Source organism: Plectropomus leopardus, chromosome 1 (genome assembly GCF_026936395.1).
Source record: "Plectropomus leopardus strain MGB_pleo_1.0 chromosome 1, ASM2693639v1, whole genome shotgun sequence".
In the NCBI taxonomy this organism is placed as follows: domain Eukaryota; kingdom Metazoa; phylum Chordata; class Actinopteri; order Perciformes; family Serranidae; genus Plectropomus; species Plectropomus leopardus.
Genome location: NC_142176.1, coordinates 5,287,085 through 5,305,166, shown reverse-complemented (window position 1 = coordinate 5,305,166; position 18,082 = coordinate 5,287,085). Strand labels below are relative to the sequence as shown.

Below are 18,082 nucleotides of genomic sequence, written 5' to 3'. Positions count from 1 at the left end.
CCCGGCACGTCTCGGCAACCAGTGGCATCTGCTGCGACTGCTGCGACTGCTAGCGGCACCTAGCTGCGGCATCTGGGGGTGCCACACGAGATGCCACAGTTAGGTGCCGCTGCTGCAAGAAGTTCTCACCCATCTTTTAGGCTATGTGATTGGGGGCAGAGGGTGTGGCCTCTGCCGGGACACCCTAGAACCGCTCTCATTCTCCGGTGTCCGCCACCGGTGTCTGTTCCGCTCTCATTCTCCGCCGCCTGTGCCGCTGATGTCCGCCGCTGGTCTTTTGTGGACATTACAATCAATGATGCGCGGGTCAGGCCGCCCTATGGGCGACCCATAAACATGTGCATTAATCAATGACCCGAACCGAACCGCACACATGACACTGAAACTGTTTTTCTACATAGTAATGTGATGTGACTGAGAGCCGGACTCACTGACTGATCTGGTAGCAGGTGGGCCTGATTGCAGGCGGGAAGGCGGAAGAGACTGTGAGAAGAAACAAAAAATACTGACTTTGTGGCAGTCAGGAGAGAGCAGCCCTCAGGTTGGTATGGCACTTTTGGTAAGGGGGGAGGGTGTCGTTCGCAGCTGGTAAGAGCTGCTGGCGATGAAGACAGGTAGGTTTAGTGGTTCCTGTTAGGAGCGGAGGCCCACACACCTCCTGTAGATAGCCATGGCCAGTTGTTGTGAGTGCCATGGCCGCCACTGCTCCACTGAAGTACCGCTGAAGCTCTGCTGAAGCCGACGCCAACGTCCAACGAAGCATTTCCCTGGGGAGTTGGATAGCATACTGTCCTACCTAACTTCATACTTCTTCTTAGCCTTTTATTGGACGGTATTTTAAGAGTTAATAACTTTAATAATGTGGGCGGGGCTTTAGTGGGAAATGTGATATGTGGACTGCACATCAGCCAATAGATTCCTACTTCTTATTATGGCGTGGTCACGTGTGCAGTGCAGTGCATAACAAAGAGTGTGATGTGACTGTAATTTCGGTGCCTTCAAGAGGGTGTTAGCGCAGTGTTAATAGGTGTGCCATAAGTTAGAGTTCAAGCTTTGTATTAAAATGTGTGCAGTGGATAATAGTAGGGGACGTGTGGGTATCTTCGCAGCCAGTGCCCAATTCTCATTTTATGAATTGTGTCCTATATATAAACTGTCAATAAAGTTGTTATATTTCTCTACAGAGCTACTCTCTGTGGTTATTTGACAGCTCTGACTTGGTGGCAGCAAACTTATACTCCAGTCGCCTAAACGCACAATTATTACAGTAGCTACATTGTTAGAAGACAACAAGTTCTCACCCATGTTTTTGGCTATGTAGTTACAGAAGCAGGGGCCGCAGATGTCCACTGTGCTCTCATTTACTGCCGGTGTTTCTGCTGGGGTTTCCACCAGTGTCTCAGCCAGTGTCCGCTCCACTGTCATTCTCCACCGGTGTCTCTGATTGTCCGCTCCACTGTCATTCTCCACCGGTGTCTCTGATTGTCCGCTCCACTGTCATTCTCTGCCGATGTCCGCTCCGCTCCCATTCTCTGCCGGTGTCTCCGCTGATGTCTTCGCCGATGTCTTTGCCGATGTCAAAAAAGCAAAGCGCCATCTGCAGGTTCTTCTTCTTGGTGGGCATATTCATCTCCAACGTCTGCAGATGTAGTAATAGGGGCGATATGTAAGCGAGATGCATGTTGTCGTACAGGTTTACCCCGGACGCTCCTGTTTGCCCAAAATCAGTAAGTATAAACATCTAATTACTGATTCAATTTTTTAAAAAAATCATACATGTTGTATTCATTTTGAAGGAAAAATTTGACTTTGCTCTCTTTTTTTTCTTTAAAATGAATTTAACACTGAGCTCCACTCCTGCCTCACATCCAGGTTAACACCTCTTCCATTGACCTCTGCCCTTTATCACAGAAGGAGAGACCAGTGGAGGAGGTTTCCTAAATGTAGGGCAGGACTTTAGCTCTGTGCCATGTCAGTGGGCAACACCTCAGAACTGGAAGGTGATAGTTCAATTCCCGATCATCATTAAAAAAAACCCAAAAACAATATATATACTGAAATGCTCTCTCTCTCTCTATCTATCTATCTATCTATCTATCTATCTATCTATCTATCTATCTACACACATTTGCTTTATGTTTTTTTATTTGTTTGTTTTGTTTTTCTTTTATGTGAATTTGAAGTTGTTTTAGATTTATTACTAAAATTGTTAATTTTTATGTGTTTTAAGATGAATTATATACTTTTACAACGTAGTGTATATTATTAAAAATGATCAATTAAAAAAAGAAACACAAAACAAAAACACTTACCCTGCACTGCTGAGCCCTGCAGGCCTCCTGACACCGGGGGGCGCTCTCACTCAGACTCACCGCTCTCCCTCCGCCGTTACCTCGCTAATGATGCTAAACGGCTCCGCTAACTACTTCCGGAAGTGTTATTATCAATGATTTTGTCACTTGTGTGAGATTAAAACACTACTCTGGTGTTTGTCGTTTGTCGTTGTCCAACATGTCGTACAACTACGTGGTTACAGCCCAGAAACCGACGGCAGTGAACGCCTGCATCACCGGTAAATATCCGCTGTTTGTTGTTTTTCTCTGCAGTTTGTTGAACATTTGCCACCTGCGTGCTAACTGAGCTCCCGCGCTGCAACTAAACTGCTGCAGACGGGCCTGTAGCCGCCGCTAGCTGCTGCTCTGCTAACTCAGATGTTTACCAGTCAGTATTGGTACACTTGTTTTTGTGCAAGTCACGAAACACACCTATCTGTATCTGTTAACATCGTGTATGTCGAAACACACACACAATCCCGTCAACTGTTTTGTCGGTTCTTCTGTATCCGACGCTAACTGATGTCGTGTCCAGTGTTTACCCATTAACGTTACCACAGACCAAAATGCGTTTTCCCTTGGTAATAAACATTATGATAATATCGCACAGCTACTTTAAACCGCGTTAAACATGCAGGTTTTTCCTGACACATAGTTTCCCTCCTTATAAACATAAGAAAAGCTGTTGCCGTCGTTTGATCTTGGTCATTAAATACAAGACACTGGTGTTGTAAACAAGACTTATTTGGCATTATTGAGTAATCTAACGTCTCTTATGAATCGTTTAATGCTGAGCTAAGTGCGTTATTACACATGAACGTTTTCTTCTATGTAACATGTAGCCAACATGTGATATGAGGGTCTTAAGTTCAGTGTCGTCATATCCTCTCCTTTTTCAAATAATATTCAGTTTTTTATACTTTATATATCATAACAAAAACAGAAATCTAGTAAGGCACCATAAGTCAAGTCAGTTTTATTTATAAAGCCCATTATCACTAAACACAATTTGTCTCAGGGGACTTTACGGCATGTGACACCCCTATGTCCTGAGACCCTTACATCGTTGTAGGAAAAAATCCTTAAAAAAAATCCTATCACAGTGAAAAAAAAATATAGTTAAAACCTCAGGAAGAGTGCCTGAGGAGGGATCCCTCCTCCAGGACTGACAGACATGTAATAGATGTCATAACAACAATTGAATTACAGTAGATGACAAAATGATATATAGGAAAGAGAAAGAGGGGCGCAGATGCATAGCAACAACATCATGGTAAGAAAAACACAACAATCCTAATGGACATAAAATAATAAATGTTATTCATGATGAAATAGTGCAGTTTATGTAAGTGGCCATACAGAGCATTTTTAGCAAGATATCATTTTAATAAAAACTTCTGAGACAGGACATCACATTTTCTTTTTAAGGTCTAAGATTAGTAATCAGGGCATGAAAATGCTACCTATATAATTATTGATGGTCCAAAAGAAAGAAAACAGCTAATGGAAATACACATAATTATGTTGTCATCAAAGGATTAAGACAAATAGACTTCTGTAGCCTTCTCCCCTTCTGGAAATTTTATTAAATGCCCCTATATCTTTACAAAGGTAGAGGATTTAAACTTAATCATAAATATATGTTTTTCAAGGGCAATAAAATGTGACAGACCTGCAAGCCTGAGATTTGGCCCAGGATTGTATAGTGTGTTTTGCTTGTTATAATAAAAATTATAACATAACTACTAAGCCAAACAATCATGCCAAACTAAGGCCTGACAAAATTTAAAGTAGAATTAAACAAGAGAGAAACTATTACAAAAAAACAACAGCAACCAATACAAATAAGAGTAAATACAATGTGACGTCTAGCAGTGACGATTGCAACCAAACTTTTCTTGGTTAGAATTTGTTGCTAAGGAAGGTTTTCATGAGCAGAATAACCCGCAGAGGTCTTTTCTCTCCAAAACAAGCAGACCAGGTGATTAAAACCACTAGAAACACTCAACAAAGAGGTTTTGCATTAGAAATTAGTGTTTTTCTTACACTGTTTGGCAAGTTGGAGGCGGGCGGTTCGCCCACTACATGCTGCAGTGTGTTCAACTTTTTCTCTATTACCTTGATGTGTGCTCGTGTTTTTCTGATCTTGAAGTTTAGGAGGTTTTTACCAGGAGCTGAATTTTCCACAGATATCTCTTCCTTTCTAGAACAAACAGGCCTGATTATTTGTACTGGTTTATTGTATTGAATTGAAAATACTTTATTAATCCCCAAATGGAAATTTAACTGTCAACTGACAACTCGATATCTGACACAAACAGTAGAAAAACATGTAAATGTTAAAAACTACATAAGACATAAACATTAAAAAAACTCTGATTATAGCAGTTTCACATTTTTTCAGATAATGCTCTTCCTGAAAGGGATTCTAACCACCATGAAAGTCCCTATCCAGAATCAATAAAAAAATAAGAAAATAAATTATGAGGTTACTGTATAAAGAATACTTCGCACATCGCTTTCAAATCAGGTGCATATGGGAGGGACTAGACACAGTTTGCAGAGAAATTCCTGCACTAACTTGAAAAAACAAATTTATTGCGATATTTCAGTGAGCAGATCTACATCAGGTGAGAAACACATCAACATCACACCAACCTATAATTCTACACTCTTTCTATTGGTACTCAGATATTCATTTCGGAGCAGAGTGCTACAGAATATTCAAAAGGTGTCTAATAATCAGTTAGACACCCCAATAATGTTCCAAAATTGCCACGTTATTAAAAAATGCTCAAGAAAATCAGGATTTTTGATGCTGTCTTTATTCCTCTCCAGCCCCAATGCTGATATTTTCACACCTTTCACAGTCATCTTTTCCTTCATTACTCTAATCAACACATTAATTATGCCGATGTGTCTTTCAGGTCACTTCACCTCTGCGGAGGACCTCAATCTGCTCATAGCTAAAAACACGCGGTTGGAGATCTATGTGGTCACAGCAGAGGGGCTGCGGCCCGTCAAGGAGGTGGGCATGTATGGAAAGATTGCTGTCATGGAGCTCTTCAGGCCAAAGGTGAGTTGTTTTTGTGTGTGTGTGTGTGTGTGTGTGTGTGTGTGGTTGGTAGCAATGAGTGAAAGTTTCTTGAAATGAACTTTTTTGGTTGGCTGTTAGAAAGACTGAACAACTAGTCAGTCTGAATGAAGAGCTATTTATATTTTTAATTGCAACGTGAATAATTTTCTTAGCTGGCTTCTTTAGGAGCCTTGTTAATTGAGATACGATTGCGTATTTTTCGGTCTTTGAATTTTCCTTTAAGAAACAGAAATGAGAAAACAAACAAAAAAAGCAAATGGTTTGATTTTCATTTCAAAATTAAAAAATGAAAACTAAGCTACTTTTAATTTTAGGGGTCAGAAATTGAATATTCAGAACAGAAATTTCACTCTATTTTCTTTTCTCCCATTAAAAAAAAAAAAACAAAGATGAAAAACCAGTCATTTTTTAAATTTCCTGGGCATAATAAAACATCATTGTTAAATACATGGGCATCAAAATCAAATGAGTAATAAATAGTTAGTGAGGGAAGCAAAGAGTGACGAATTTATCGGCATAACTAACACTGTAATGGCTTTGAAACGATATTCTGACGTCATTTTAGACTCGTCAAAATGAGGTTTATCCGAAATCTCTACAAGTTTGTAGCACGAGTATGGGGAAGTCAGAGGTTTTTCTGAAAGGTGTGTCAGGAGATTCTGCGCTGAAAATGGAAGATTTTATTTTATTGTTTTATAGCAGAAAAACCAAGTCTGCACCCCCCAACAACATGCAAATTTGACTCTTTTTCATAGGAGAAAAAGATAATTAGTGGCATTTCCATTCTGTATAATTCCTTTTCTGACCCTGAAAACTGAAAATGTCTTATTTTTCATTTTTTATTTTTGCATTTAGAAATGAATATCAGATTACTTTTTTTTTTTTTTTACATTTTACATTTCTTTTTTTGAAAGGAGCATTCAGAGACAAAAACACTGTACACTGACTGAGACACAGTACATGTTATTTTCTTCCCAAGAAACAAGAAAGTGTAAAATATATATCCTTTGTCACCTTTATGTGTAGCATGATTTGATTTTTGAAATTTAATTTGAATATGTAAAAAAAGAAGAAAATTACTATTATTATATATATTACTATTTACTATAGACAGTAAAAAACATAAAGCTTTAGGAAATTTTCGAATACATGATGATTTTGTTTACATATTTGAGTGTGAAGAACTTAATTAATCCCAACCCTTCCCTTTAATTAACTTGCTTCCTCATTAGGGTTTAGGTGGAATTTTACATGTTGGAAAATTAAATGCTTTTTTGATTAGAAACTTTTCCCCTCTCTAAAATATTCTTCTGTGTTGTACCTGGCAGCTTGAAGCAGTTACCTTGATAACAGAAACGCAAATAGTAGTGGTCATTATAAATCTTGTCTATATAAAAAGAAAAGACAATAACCTTAATGGAAAAGTTGCTGTTGACTGACGTGATTTCATAAGCCGGTCAGGTCTGTCCCAGATTAGACTGGTGGAATCAGATGTAACGCAGGCCTCCGTATGTTGGCTCTTAAAAGACTTGTGTGTCTTTTTTCGTTCGTTCAGGGTGAAAGCAAAGACCTTCTGTTCATTCTCACATCCAAGTACAACGCCTGCATCCTAGAATACAAACAGAACGGGGAGAGCATCGACATCATCACCCGTGCCCACGGCAATGTCCAGGTGAGAAATAAATACTAAAATGATTCTTGAAATTCACTTCTTTACTAAATAAACAGGAATATCAGGCAAACAATACATTTTTTTTATGGTTTCTTCATATGATGAAAAGCAAGTGTTTTGACCCTCTCTTTAATTTGGTTTAATCCCCCAGTTTACTCTTCATATCTATACCAGACCCTCATTAATCAAAGTTAGTCACAAATGTACAAATGGACTTGGATTCATGCAACACAACATGGATTTGAACTACATCCCACATGTAAGCCGTGACTGGTTAGGGTTTCTCTAAATGTAAGATGTTTATGATGTGAATGTCCTTGTCGGGGGGGCATATGGTCGCTTATTTCATAGTCTCTTTGATGGCTGCTGGAAGGCGACCTTACAGATGTTTTTATGTGATTTTTATTGTTTTTATGCTGCTCTGTTGAGAGCTTAAGGATGCAAGACAAATTTATGTGAAAACGAACAATAAAGGACTGTTTTGTATTGTATGGTATCGTACCGTACCTTACCGTACCTTACCGTACTGTACCGTACCTTACCGTACCTTACCTTACCGTACCGTACCTTACCTTACTGTACTGTACCATACTGTACTGTACTGTACTGTACTGTACCTTTTCTAAGTCACAGTCTCATTGCGCACTTAAGACATGTAAATAAAACATGCTGTATGTTAAAATGACAATAATCATATATCGAACATTTTGATGTCGCTATTTTCTTTTGGTTTATATCTTAAGTTGTGGAATTCTCAGGTTTCATTTTCAAATATAAAAGCTGAAAAAGATTCACAAGATGTACCGTGTTAACCAGCAGTCTGAGAATACACCAAATTATATTTTTGGACATTTGCTGCTGATCTTACCCTTAAAACCAAACGCTGTTCTGCAGGATCGCATTGGGCGTCCGTCAGAGACAGGTATCATTGGAATCGTAGACCCAGAATGCCGTATGATCGGCCTGCGGCTGTATGACGGGTTGTTCAAGGTGATCCCACTGGACCGGGACAACCGCGAGCTCAAGGCCTTTAACATCAGACTGGAGGAGCTGCAGGTCATCGACGTTCACTTCCTGTACGGCTGCCAGGCCCCAACCGTCTGCTTCATCTACCAGGTACTCTGTGTGTGTGTGTGTGTGTGTGTGTGTGTGTGTGTGTGTGTGTGTGTGTGTGTGTGTGTGTGTGTGTGTGTGTGTGAAATATTCGTACAGGTGAGGCTTTTGCAGTTAATGTTTCAATTTTTCAAGTGTTCTCTTAAGCCTATAGTGATGGTTAAATGTTGCCTTGTAGCAGTTTGATGGTGAAGTTTAACCCTTAGGGACTGTTTGGTGCATTTTATGTACTTTTCATTCTTTATATTTTGATAATTTTGGCTGTGTACGTGCATATGGTATTTCATCATCACATGGACATTTCCTAAAACGCCCCCATATTTTAACAAATGTAGAGTATTTACCCTTAATCATAAATACAAGTTCTATAAGTGCAATTGAGTGGGGAGCAACTGGTAAACAAATGGTCATTTTGCTGGTGTTCATGTACGATTGTCCTCATTTAGATGTTTTTTTGAAAATGTAACATGGTGTCTTGTATGTGGTAGGACCCCCAGGGGCGCCATGTAAAGACCTACGAGGTTTCTCTGAGGGAGAAGGAGTTCAACAAGGGTCCCTGGAAACAGGAGAACGTGGAGGCTGAGGCGTCTATGGTGATCCCAGGTAATCATACTGTATACATATTATTACTGAAATGATCAGAAAGGAGCTTTCTGGCACATCTTCACCAACTTTCAAGGTGCATAGAGGATGAAGGGAGACATAGAGAGGTCAAAGAGCTCCAGCAGCACTTCAGGATGACCCTGATGAAGGCTGCAAGCCGAAACGCGTCGGTCAAATAAAGTTGTTCCTCAAGCTACAAGTGTTGCTGGAGCTCTTTGACCCCTCCGTGAAATGATCAGAAATCAACAGAAAATAGCGGGGGTGGGGGTTTAAACGATAATGATGGACAAAAGTGAGCATTGTATGTCTGCTTTTTCTCGTTAATGCCTATTTTATACTGCTGATGCTCAATAAAAACATGAAAAAAAAAGAAATCAATGTATAATAAAGCACTGCTAATGGCACTTTTTTATCTTCATGTGGTCATTTGAGTTTGCCTGGATATAAGTGATATAATTATTTCAGAATAAAGACCAGACAACACAGAGTCTTAGCCATTAATCAAACAAAAACAAGCTGTTTTTAGTGGATGGTTTAGATTTATTTTTTTTTAAACCTAAGATGGTATGAGTTATTAATTGGCGGTTGCACCAGATGCCAGAGCTCCGGCTCTACATCTTGCAGTTTGGAAAATTCCTAACAAGTCAGCAGCAGCTTGTCATAAACAAACAGTCATTAAAACATTTCAAACCGCAGCAAGGCAGTCTCCCACAGTGGACGATATCTGTTGTGTATATTTGATGCTTTGATTTTCCTCTCTTTGTAATTTTGAACTATTCATCAAACATAATGGGGCCTGAATGGAGGCAGTGATTTAATTGATAATGAAAATATCGTTAGTGTCAGCCCTACATTGGAACATGTTACAAATGAACGCCGACTCTTTTTGCTTGCATTTTAGTGCCAGAGCCATTTGGTGGAGCTATAATCATAGGACAAGAGTCCATCACCTACCACAATGGGGACAAATACTTGGCCATTGCACCACCCACTATCAAGGTAAAGACATCAGATAATGTGCACTGAGAGTGTTTTTGTCACCTGTCTCGTTAGAAAGTAAAATATTAAGTTGTTTTTTATAAACTCTTCAGCTTATTATGCATCAATCAGCAGTTATTCAGCTGCAGTTTATTAATGTAGGGCTGATTTACATTGTCTCTAGGAACACATCAAGGATAATGTTATTTTCACAGTGTAATAATATAATGTGAGCAGTGACTTTGGTAATTGAAAGCAACAGCGAATGACAGATCGTTAGCCTCGTCTCATGTAAAGCTATCAGCTCTGCAGGGGAGGCTGCAGAAAAACAAGCACACGAGCGCCATTTAAAACTAAGCATCATTACTGCTATTATCATAGAGGAGTCTGTATAAGCAATAAGCATTTTCCTTATATAAATGCGTTACATACTTATAGCAGCTAAGCCTAAACTTAAAGCCACTGAGGGGCTGCCTAAACAGGCTACTAATGACCCGTCTTCTGACTGTTGTTTGTGTGGTGGAAACAAAGAGTTTCACTTCTTTGTGTCTTTGATGCAGTTTATTTGTCACAATTTTGGTCTTCAGTCGCTGCTTGTACACAGAGATCGCACTATAGGGCTGCAAAGAAGTCCCCCCTTTATACCGCCCCTGTACTTTTACACATAACCAATAGGTAACGGTATGAGTATTAGATGCATTGCGCAAGGTGCGACCGCTCTAAAAATGCCTCGGAAATGCATCTAGAAAAACAGCTGGGAGCACCTGTGTGTGCTTGACCAAAAGTGACATTGATAAGTGGTGCGACTCCGTGGCTTTTATTTTCTTTTTTGTGAACTATCCCTTTAATTTCTGAGGATGTCTAGTATCACAATATAGTGGATTTAATATTGTTGCAATATTGTTGTTGTATCATCATTGGTAGTGTGGATATAAAAACAAAGTGGTGAAGTTAATAACTTGTAATGCAGCCTTTAAAACCAGGAAACGACAACACTTTAGATGTTACAGTATCCCAAATCTAATAACATATATTCTCATATTATGATAATATCAGTATATTATATCGATATATTGCCCAGACCAATTCAGTAATATCATAGTCACTTGCAGAGTTAATGTAATGGAGTGTCATACGTTTTTGTTCTTATCGCCAGGTTTCCTAAAAGCCATTTGGATTGGACTGTTATCATTTTTAATATAAAGCAAAGTTCAGTTATTATTCAGAGGAGAAAAAGCTTCAAAAGTTGTTAACGGGAGGTTTCGCTGGCAGTTGAGTCCCAGATGCGAAGCTCTTTTATATAATGAAGTGAAATAAAAATGTTAGTAGTAGTAGTCATCAGAATCTGTATTATGTGAACATATTAATAATATTCATCTCCATTTAGGAGACCCCGAGGTGTTCGCGTTTGACTTTATTTGTTATGAATCTCGTGATTGATGTTGAAGGGGCATTTAAAGGCAGCTTTATAACTGCTGCGATGATGACTTTAGCTCCCCGAACACCACTGCTTTTAGTTTTATCTTATCTAGATTAAGTTGCAGTCTGTACTGCTCTGCTCACATTTAACAAAGCCCAAGGCCCCAAGGAGCTCCTCAACAGCATCCCGCTTCTATAATTAGAGAACGTTCTCTCACTGTCTCGCTGCTTTTGGGTCTCATAAATTTTGGAGAGGACATTTCAAGTTGTTCAGATGTAGTAGCTTCTAAATTAGAGTTACACAACTTAGGTTTGTCTTTGTGACAAAAAAAATATATCTTTGCTGGAGTTATTGGCTATGGTGATGATAAGGTCGGGCAATATGCTACAGTTTCCCAACTGGCCACCCGCCCAAAAACAGGCGATTGCCAATACATTCGCACAGGTGTGTGTGTCCTCCCCCATTGACAGAAACAAAGTAACTCACCAAAACTGCCTTGATTAGTCTTTCCACTTTTCCGGCAATCATTAATTCTGGTTTGCTGAAAATAAACCCCTAAATCACAGAGTTAGATGTGGAAATATGCCGTATTTTCCCGTTGTCTCTCTCTGCCTGCTGAGCAGCAGCTCTCACTCGTTTCTTGGAGGCAGACCATTAAATTAGCAAAATAAAATGACAAAACTCACCCCCAGAATTTAATGGCCTGTATTTTCCTGTCCAATACTCAAATATGCAAAATATTTGTCACAGACGAGGAAAGTTTTCAAAAAACAAAATAATCTTTTTCAAAATAGCGATTCTGCTATTTCTGCTATTACGATTCTGCTACATCATTATTGCTGTCTTCACCACAAAATAGTTAGCCAGTTTAACAAACCATGTGGTCGAAAATGATCTCTAAACATATACTTCTAAGAAACAATGCTTTAGACATGTTAACCTATAATAACTGATAAAGGAGAGAATACATCTGGCCGACTTATTGTATAGTGAGGAAAATACAACTTCCACCTTTTTCACTGCTTGCAGCAAACGAAGAAGCAGACGGTCCCTGAATAACCATGTGGCAAGTGAGGTGTTAGACTTCATAAGTCACAATCCCAACACTCTTGGCTGCGACTTCTTTTCTACACACACACCTCAGTACATAAATAGTTGCCATTTCTCCGCAGAAAGCCATAATTAAAAAATGCATCTCTCTTTCTCCATGACCTTGTTATCTTCTGCTCACATATTCACCGGCTTCTTCTGAACATCAACTTATTAATGAAACTGTAAACGCAGACTTCAGTGGCCCTCCGTAGTAGACCTGCACTTGTTTAGAGCTTTTCTAGTCGTCCGACCGCTCAGAGAGCGTTCACACTACGAGTCACATCAGGGCTGTGCAGTTAATCAAATTTTGATTTTAATTTGGACTCTCAACATTTACAAAAACAATCTAATCAAGAAAAAACAATTAAATTTCCACATTCTGTTTCGCAGGTGTACCTTTATTTTGCCCTGAATGCCACATGCATGTGTATTTTCAGCCCTCCTCAATTACCAAAAGGGGGCAGCTTTTGGTAATTGATTTCACTGAGAGTAAAGCGGTTTTGCTCACTGCTTTTGCGTTGCTGTTGTTTGGCTCTATGTTCCTGCATCTTTACAGGAGCGCCCTGGACACCTTAAGTTAAAAAAAATACTCAGAAAACGTGGTTAAAGAAAGAGGAGAAGTTACAGAGTCACATCGGGTTATATCATCGGGGTACAACGCATGCACAGTAAAATCTGGTCTGCGCTTTTGAAAAGACTCAGTAGTTAGTGCAGTTTCTTCAAACATGCGGTAGAGATGTCATTGAGGCACCTGCAGTCTGCCTTGGGTTGAAATAAAAGTTTTTGTTGAAATTTGCAAGCCAACAGTTATTGAAAAGATGAGTGCTTTCTGTTGCATATTGGCTGCTATCCATTTAAGCGTGCCAAAAATGTTCTGTCGGATGTCACTCAAGGTGGACAAAAAAGTGCAACCAAAGAGCATCTGAGCACCCCCTCTATTTTTTTGCACTATCTGCTGTAACCCTCCAACATCGTATCTCCAGTTAGTTTGCACATGTCATATGCCACAGCGCCATGTGGTCAAAAAGCGTGTCCCAGCCTCCTTTTAATATCGGTGATCTCAAAGCAGAAAAACATCCTATGACATTGACATTTTTCCCCCAATGTCTAATCAGATAAAGTGAAAGTGGACCTTTGTGGTGGCGAATACACTGAATATGTTCAATGATCTGATTTATTGTTATTTATTTTACACTCCCATTTTATCTGCATGTTCGAAATAAAGATATAAGCACTGACAACAAATAGTAGTGTGCATGGCTTGTGTCATCCTAACAGTGGTCTCACGATTTGATTACCATTAAGATTGTCATGTCAACAATTCGATTGCATCCTCATTTTTCTATACTAATGCACATGGCAACCTTTTCATTACACGCAGTCAGCTAGCTCTATTCTCCGACAGTTCAATGCAATTTTGCTACCAATCGGCTCTGGTTGCTACCAGGAAGCTCTCTGGAAGTGTACAACTTCACTGTCCAGCTCCGCCCAAAAAAATCAATAAGCAGTGTTATGTGGCTATAATAGATGACGTTTCATTTCAACACCCCCGATTCAGCGTCGCCCAGGGCAAGCTGCAAGACATATCTGAACAATTTCTCGCCTCAACTACTTTGTAATGTTTTACAGACAGTAATTAGGCCTGATGATTCACAGCAGATTGTCAATTGCCCCTGACTCATCCTACAAGAAGCCTTGAAGGGACCATCATCCAGGTGAAGCTCCTGGACCAGCTGGTGGTCCTCCCTGTGGTTTCTCCTCTTTCTGAGGGTCTCATTAACCCGCGTGGATCTCTGTTTCCCTTTGACCAACGTACTGTTTGGGAACAGCCTCTCAGCGTCAATCAGAGCCAGAGCAAGATACCTCCACCTGATTGAAAGGCACAGATCTGTGAGTTTACATCACAGCGAAACAGCAGTTAAGCTAAAGACAGGTGGCAATCATTTTTTAAAAAAAAAATCACCTTTTTTTTTGTCGAGTGTTGTTTAGCTGCACATCAAAGATGTCCTTACAGAGACCCGATCGCCACGCAAAAAAAACAACACAAGTGTCGCCTAAACTGCTGCCAAGCCCGCTGTTGTTTCATTGCTGTCTCCTGGCTCATATCTGTGTCCTGCCGATTGGTTCAGTCTTTAAAAGCTCCAAACAGCCTGCACGCTTAACCAGCTCACAGTTGCCTTGCAAGCTGTCATGTCTCTGCTACAACTCTGTTTCCACAGTCGCATTGCTACAACACTGCTCAGCAGATGTCCAAAAAAGAGCTAGTGGGGCATCTGTTGGTGCTATATGACCGATGAAACCTCCCGATAAATGAAGTTAAGCGAAATTATTCTCACATCTAATGTAACATGACGCACGCGCTTCTTTCAGCAGTGTTGAGAAAACACAGAAGCTGATCATTTGATGTGTGACAAAATTTTTGGCAGCCAATTAATGAATTGTCACTCCTGAGCACAGAAGTGAAAACCAAGTGTGAGACACCAGAGAGCCTGCCTGCTGAATGTGTCTGAGCTCGAATAATACTGGTCTACGGTGGGACAGCAGACTGGTTTCACTCGTAGGACCAAACAATCTAATTACCTGCCATTCAGTCGAAAGAGATGCTGGAGGTTTGTAAAAAAATAAAAGTGGATCCACGGTTTGACAGAAGGTGTAAACAATACCAGGGGCAGGAGGATTGTGAAAATAAGTTTTGTAAAGGTTCGATCAAGTGAGAAATTGACTCAGCTCGCACTGTAGACAACGACAATAACAAACGCTTCCATTGGAGGGAAAGCAGAGGAAGCTCAGTCACACTTTTGTGATTTTTAATGCCAATTCCAATCGTGGCCACTGTTCTAACCAGCTTATTGTGGAGACAGGAGACTTTGGCTCTTCAACAACTCTAGTTCAAAGCTCCTAAGATGTTTTTGGTGTAGCCACGTTTGGTAAGGCTCATCTTGTGTGAGGCTGCTCAAATCTAACCATGACTGCAGGCTGCGAATGACTCCGACAACATCCTCAGGGAGTTTTGCTCAAGTGGAAAGTCGTGTTATCCTGTCAGAGTTTGCATCAGTCGACTTTCCCTCCCTACCTTCACTCTTTTTGTGTCTGCAGTTTATTTGGGGAGCAGATAATATACTTACATGCATTGACCAGACCACAAATCACATAATTAGCCGGGTTGCTATTATCAGCAGGTATTAGCTTATTACTAGTGAATCAGGCGATTTAGAAATGGTGTTGCTGTTGCATCTTTTTTCTCTAGAGAGCACTAACAAGTTATTTTTTTATCTATAAAATTATTGCTCAGGACATATTTTTTGCCAAAATCCATTGAAATGTAATGATCACTATCAAAATGTTTGTTAATAATGTGCTTGTTATTATGTGTATCATCATATTTTTCTTTTAACAAAATTATCCAAACATGTATTGGCCTCAAAAATCCAAATCAACCTCAAAAATCAGTTAGACTCAAACTGTAAGTATTATATAAATACTATTACTCTTGCATGTCATATTATTTATAAGCGATTGCATGTTGAACTCATTTCCCTGATGTTACTACAGAAGTTTAAATTCAGACTAATTGGTCCCACCGAATAGAGTATGCACCTCATGTGGGCTCCATCTTTTGCAGCAGCCCACGTTAGATTTCGATGTTGCAGCCCTTTGCTGCATGTCGTTCCCCGTCTCTGACCCCCTTTCCTGTCAGTCTCCAGCTATCCTGTGTTTTAGACAAGAGCCCTAAAAAATAATCTTAAAAGAAGAATAACCTCAGATTGGTCGACTAGTGTCAAAGTAAGAAGACACTCAGAAAACAGTCAAAATCGAGAACAATTTATTCTGTAAGGTTTAGAAATTGTCTAAAAAATTTATTGTTAATATTATAAGAGCCATTTTGAATTATCAATCACATTTTTCAATAATCACATTATATTTTAGATATAGTTAATAATGCAGATTATCCCACAAAACATGACAACAAATCATTCAAAAAAAGATTTAATAATGTTTATGCACTGAGTATTTAACAACCCATCTCATCTCCATTAAAAAACATGCAAACTCACACTGTAACTCTCATGCTTGGGTGTGCATGCAAATTCAGGGTTTCCCACACTTTCATTTATTTGTAGTGGCATGCCACAATTACCCCCTCTGCCACTACGTATTGATTTTCTATTTTTGGAGCTGGACAGTTAATTAGGACCGCTGCTGCAATATATTTACCGCTCGGGTTTATAATTGCACCACTCTCTCTGATTGCAGAGTGTACTCTGGGCACAGACTGAGCAGTATAATGTTTGGCGCAGTGGAAGTGAAACTTTCCAGTTTATTGTGTTGGGTCTAACCGTTTGCTTTCATTTGCCTTTGCAGCAGCTGCTCCTCTCAGTCAGTCGATCTGATCAGCTCTGATTATACCGACAGATTGATAATGCAACCTGGGCCTCAAACTTCGTTAACTGCTGCTGAGCTTTACCTGTGCTGCGTTCACAGACCTGTTAAAACCTTAAACCTAAAATAGAAGAAAAAGGTAACTCCTGCATACTAACTCCATGCCACACAAGTTTTTTCAAGACAATGTTTCGATCCTGCTTAGGTCTTTGTCTTGAATAAACTTGTGTGGCATGGAGTAAGTGTGCAGGCGTTACCTTTTTCCTCATGTACGCTGGTTTTTTGAAAGCTTTGCATCTACATGATGTGCATATAACTACCCTCTTTCAACTAGTCGAACGCAATAATTCACAAGCTTATGTCCAGGCTTGTTAGGATCTCCTGTGTGCCCAAAAGTGTCTCTGTCGTTCTTGAGTGACACGCTGTCAGTGAGGTGTCACTATGCTTTGTGAGTCAGATTCACCCATCGCTCCTCCACAGCTCCACCATCTCATCCAAACGTGGTTACCCCTGGCTCCAAAAAAAGGGATGCAGATGCCAGCAGCCGAAATGCCACACTTGAGATTTTAAACTGGAAATCCATAAGCCAATGGGTGACGTCACAGTAGCTACATCCATTATTTATAGTCTATGTCTTTTTGTTGCTCCAGCTACAGAGTCCACAGGGTGCTGTCGGGGGTCCGGGCAGACTTGTTTAATCTGTGCTTTTCATGTCAGGCGATATTTGAACAGTCTGTAGCTCTGTGAGTCCGATTTAAGATGTACTTTGTGGAAACTCCTCGGAGTGTGTTTTCATAACGAGAAAGAACAAAACAAACACTGCAGACAGGTCTCCGCGGCTGTGCTTGGACACGCTCATATATATAGATAATGCATGAGGTGAGGAAGAAGACTTCCTTCGTTCTGGTGGAATTCAGCCTGCAGCTCCTCCGCTGTGAGTGTTATTTTAACGATTTGTTTGTGTTCCACTCTCATTTGCAGCAAAGCACCATCGTCTGTCACAACCGCGTGGACCCCAACGGCTCTCGCTACCTGCTGGGGGACATGGAGGGACGCCTGTTTATGCTGCTGTTAGAGAAGGAGGAACTAATGGACGGGACAGTGGCGCTCAAAGACCTGCACGTGGAGCTGCTTGGAGAGGTCCACTATCTATCTTTCTTTGTCTATATCTCTATCTCCATCTGTCTTCACTCTGTTTATCCACCTGTCTGTCCTCTGGCACTTCTCCCATCTGTCTACCTGCCTCATCCACCCTCTCTTCCGCCGCCTTTTCCTTTTAATACCCTCTTTGTTACGATTGACTCTTTAATGGTTTATAACCCTGACAGGAGCTAATGGATCAGTCTACACTTGTACAGAAGATGAAAAAAACATCATCCCGCCTCTTTGTTGCC

The 18,082-nt window shown here is 40.2% G+C and overlaps 1 protein-coding gene across 1 annotated transcript in view; it reads left to right on the top strand.

The window, feature by feature from the left end:
* Positions 1 to 2,419: 2,419 nt before the first annotated feature.
* ddb1 (damage-specific DNA binding protein 1) overlaps positions 2,420 to 18,082 on the top strand; it is a 68,903-nt gene continuing 53,240 nt past the window's right edge. Inside the window, exons 1-7 of the mRNA XM_042490512.2 lie at positions 2,420 to 2,572; positions 5,261 to 5,409; positions 6,986 to 7,102; positions 7,997 to 8,218; positions 8,704 to 8,818; positions 9,720 to 9,817; positions 17,670 to 17,828. Coding sequence (XP_042346446.2) covers positions 2,512 to 2,572; positions 5,261 to 5,409; positions 6,986 to 7,102; positions 7,997 to 8,218; positions 8,704 to 8,818; positions 9,720 to 9,817; positions 17,670 to 17,828 — 921 coding nt within the window. The 5' untranslated portion in view covers positions 2,420 to 2,511. The remainder of the gene's footprint in view (positions 2,573 to 5,260; positions 5,410 to 6,985; positions 7,103 to 7,996; positions 8,219 to 8,703; positions 8,819 to 9,719; positions 9,818 to 17,669; positions 17,829 to 18,082) is intronic.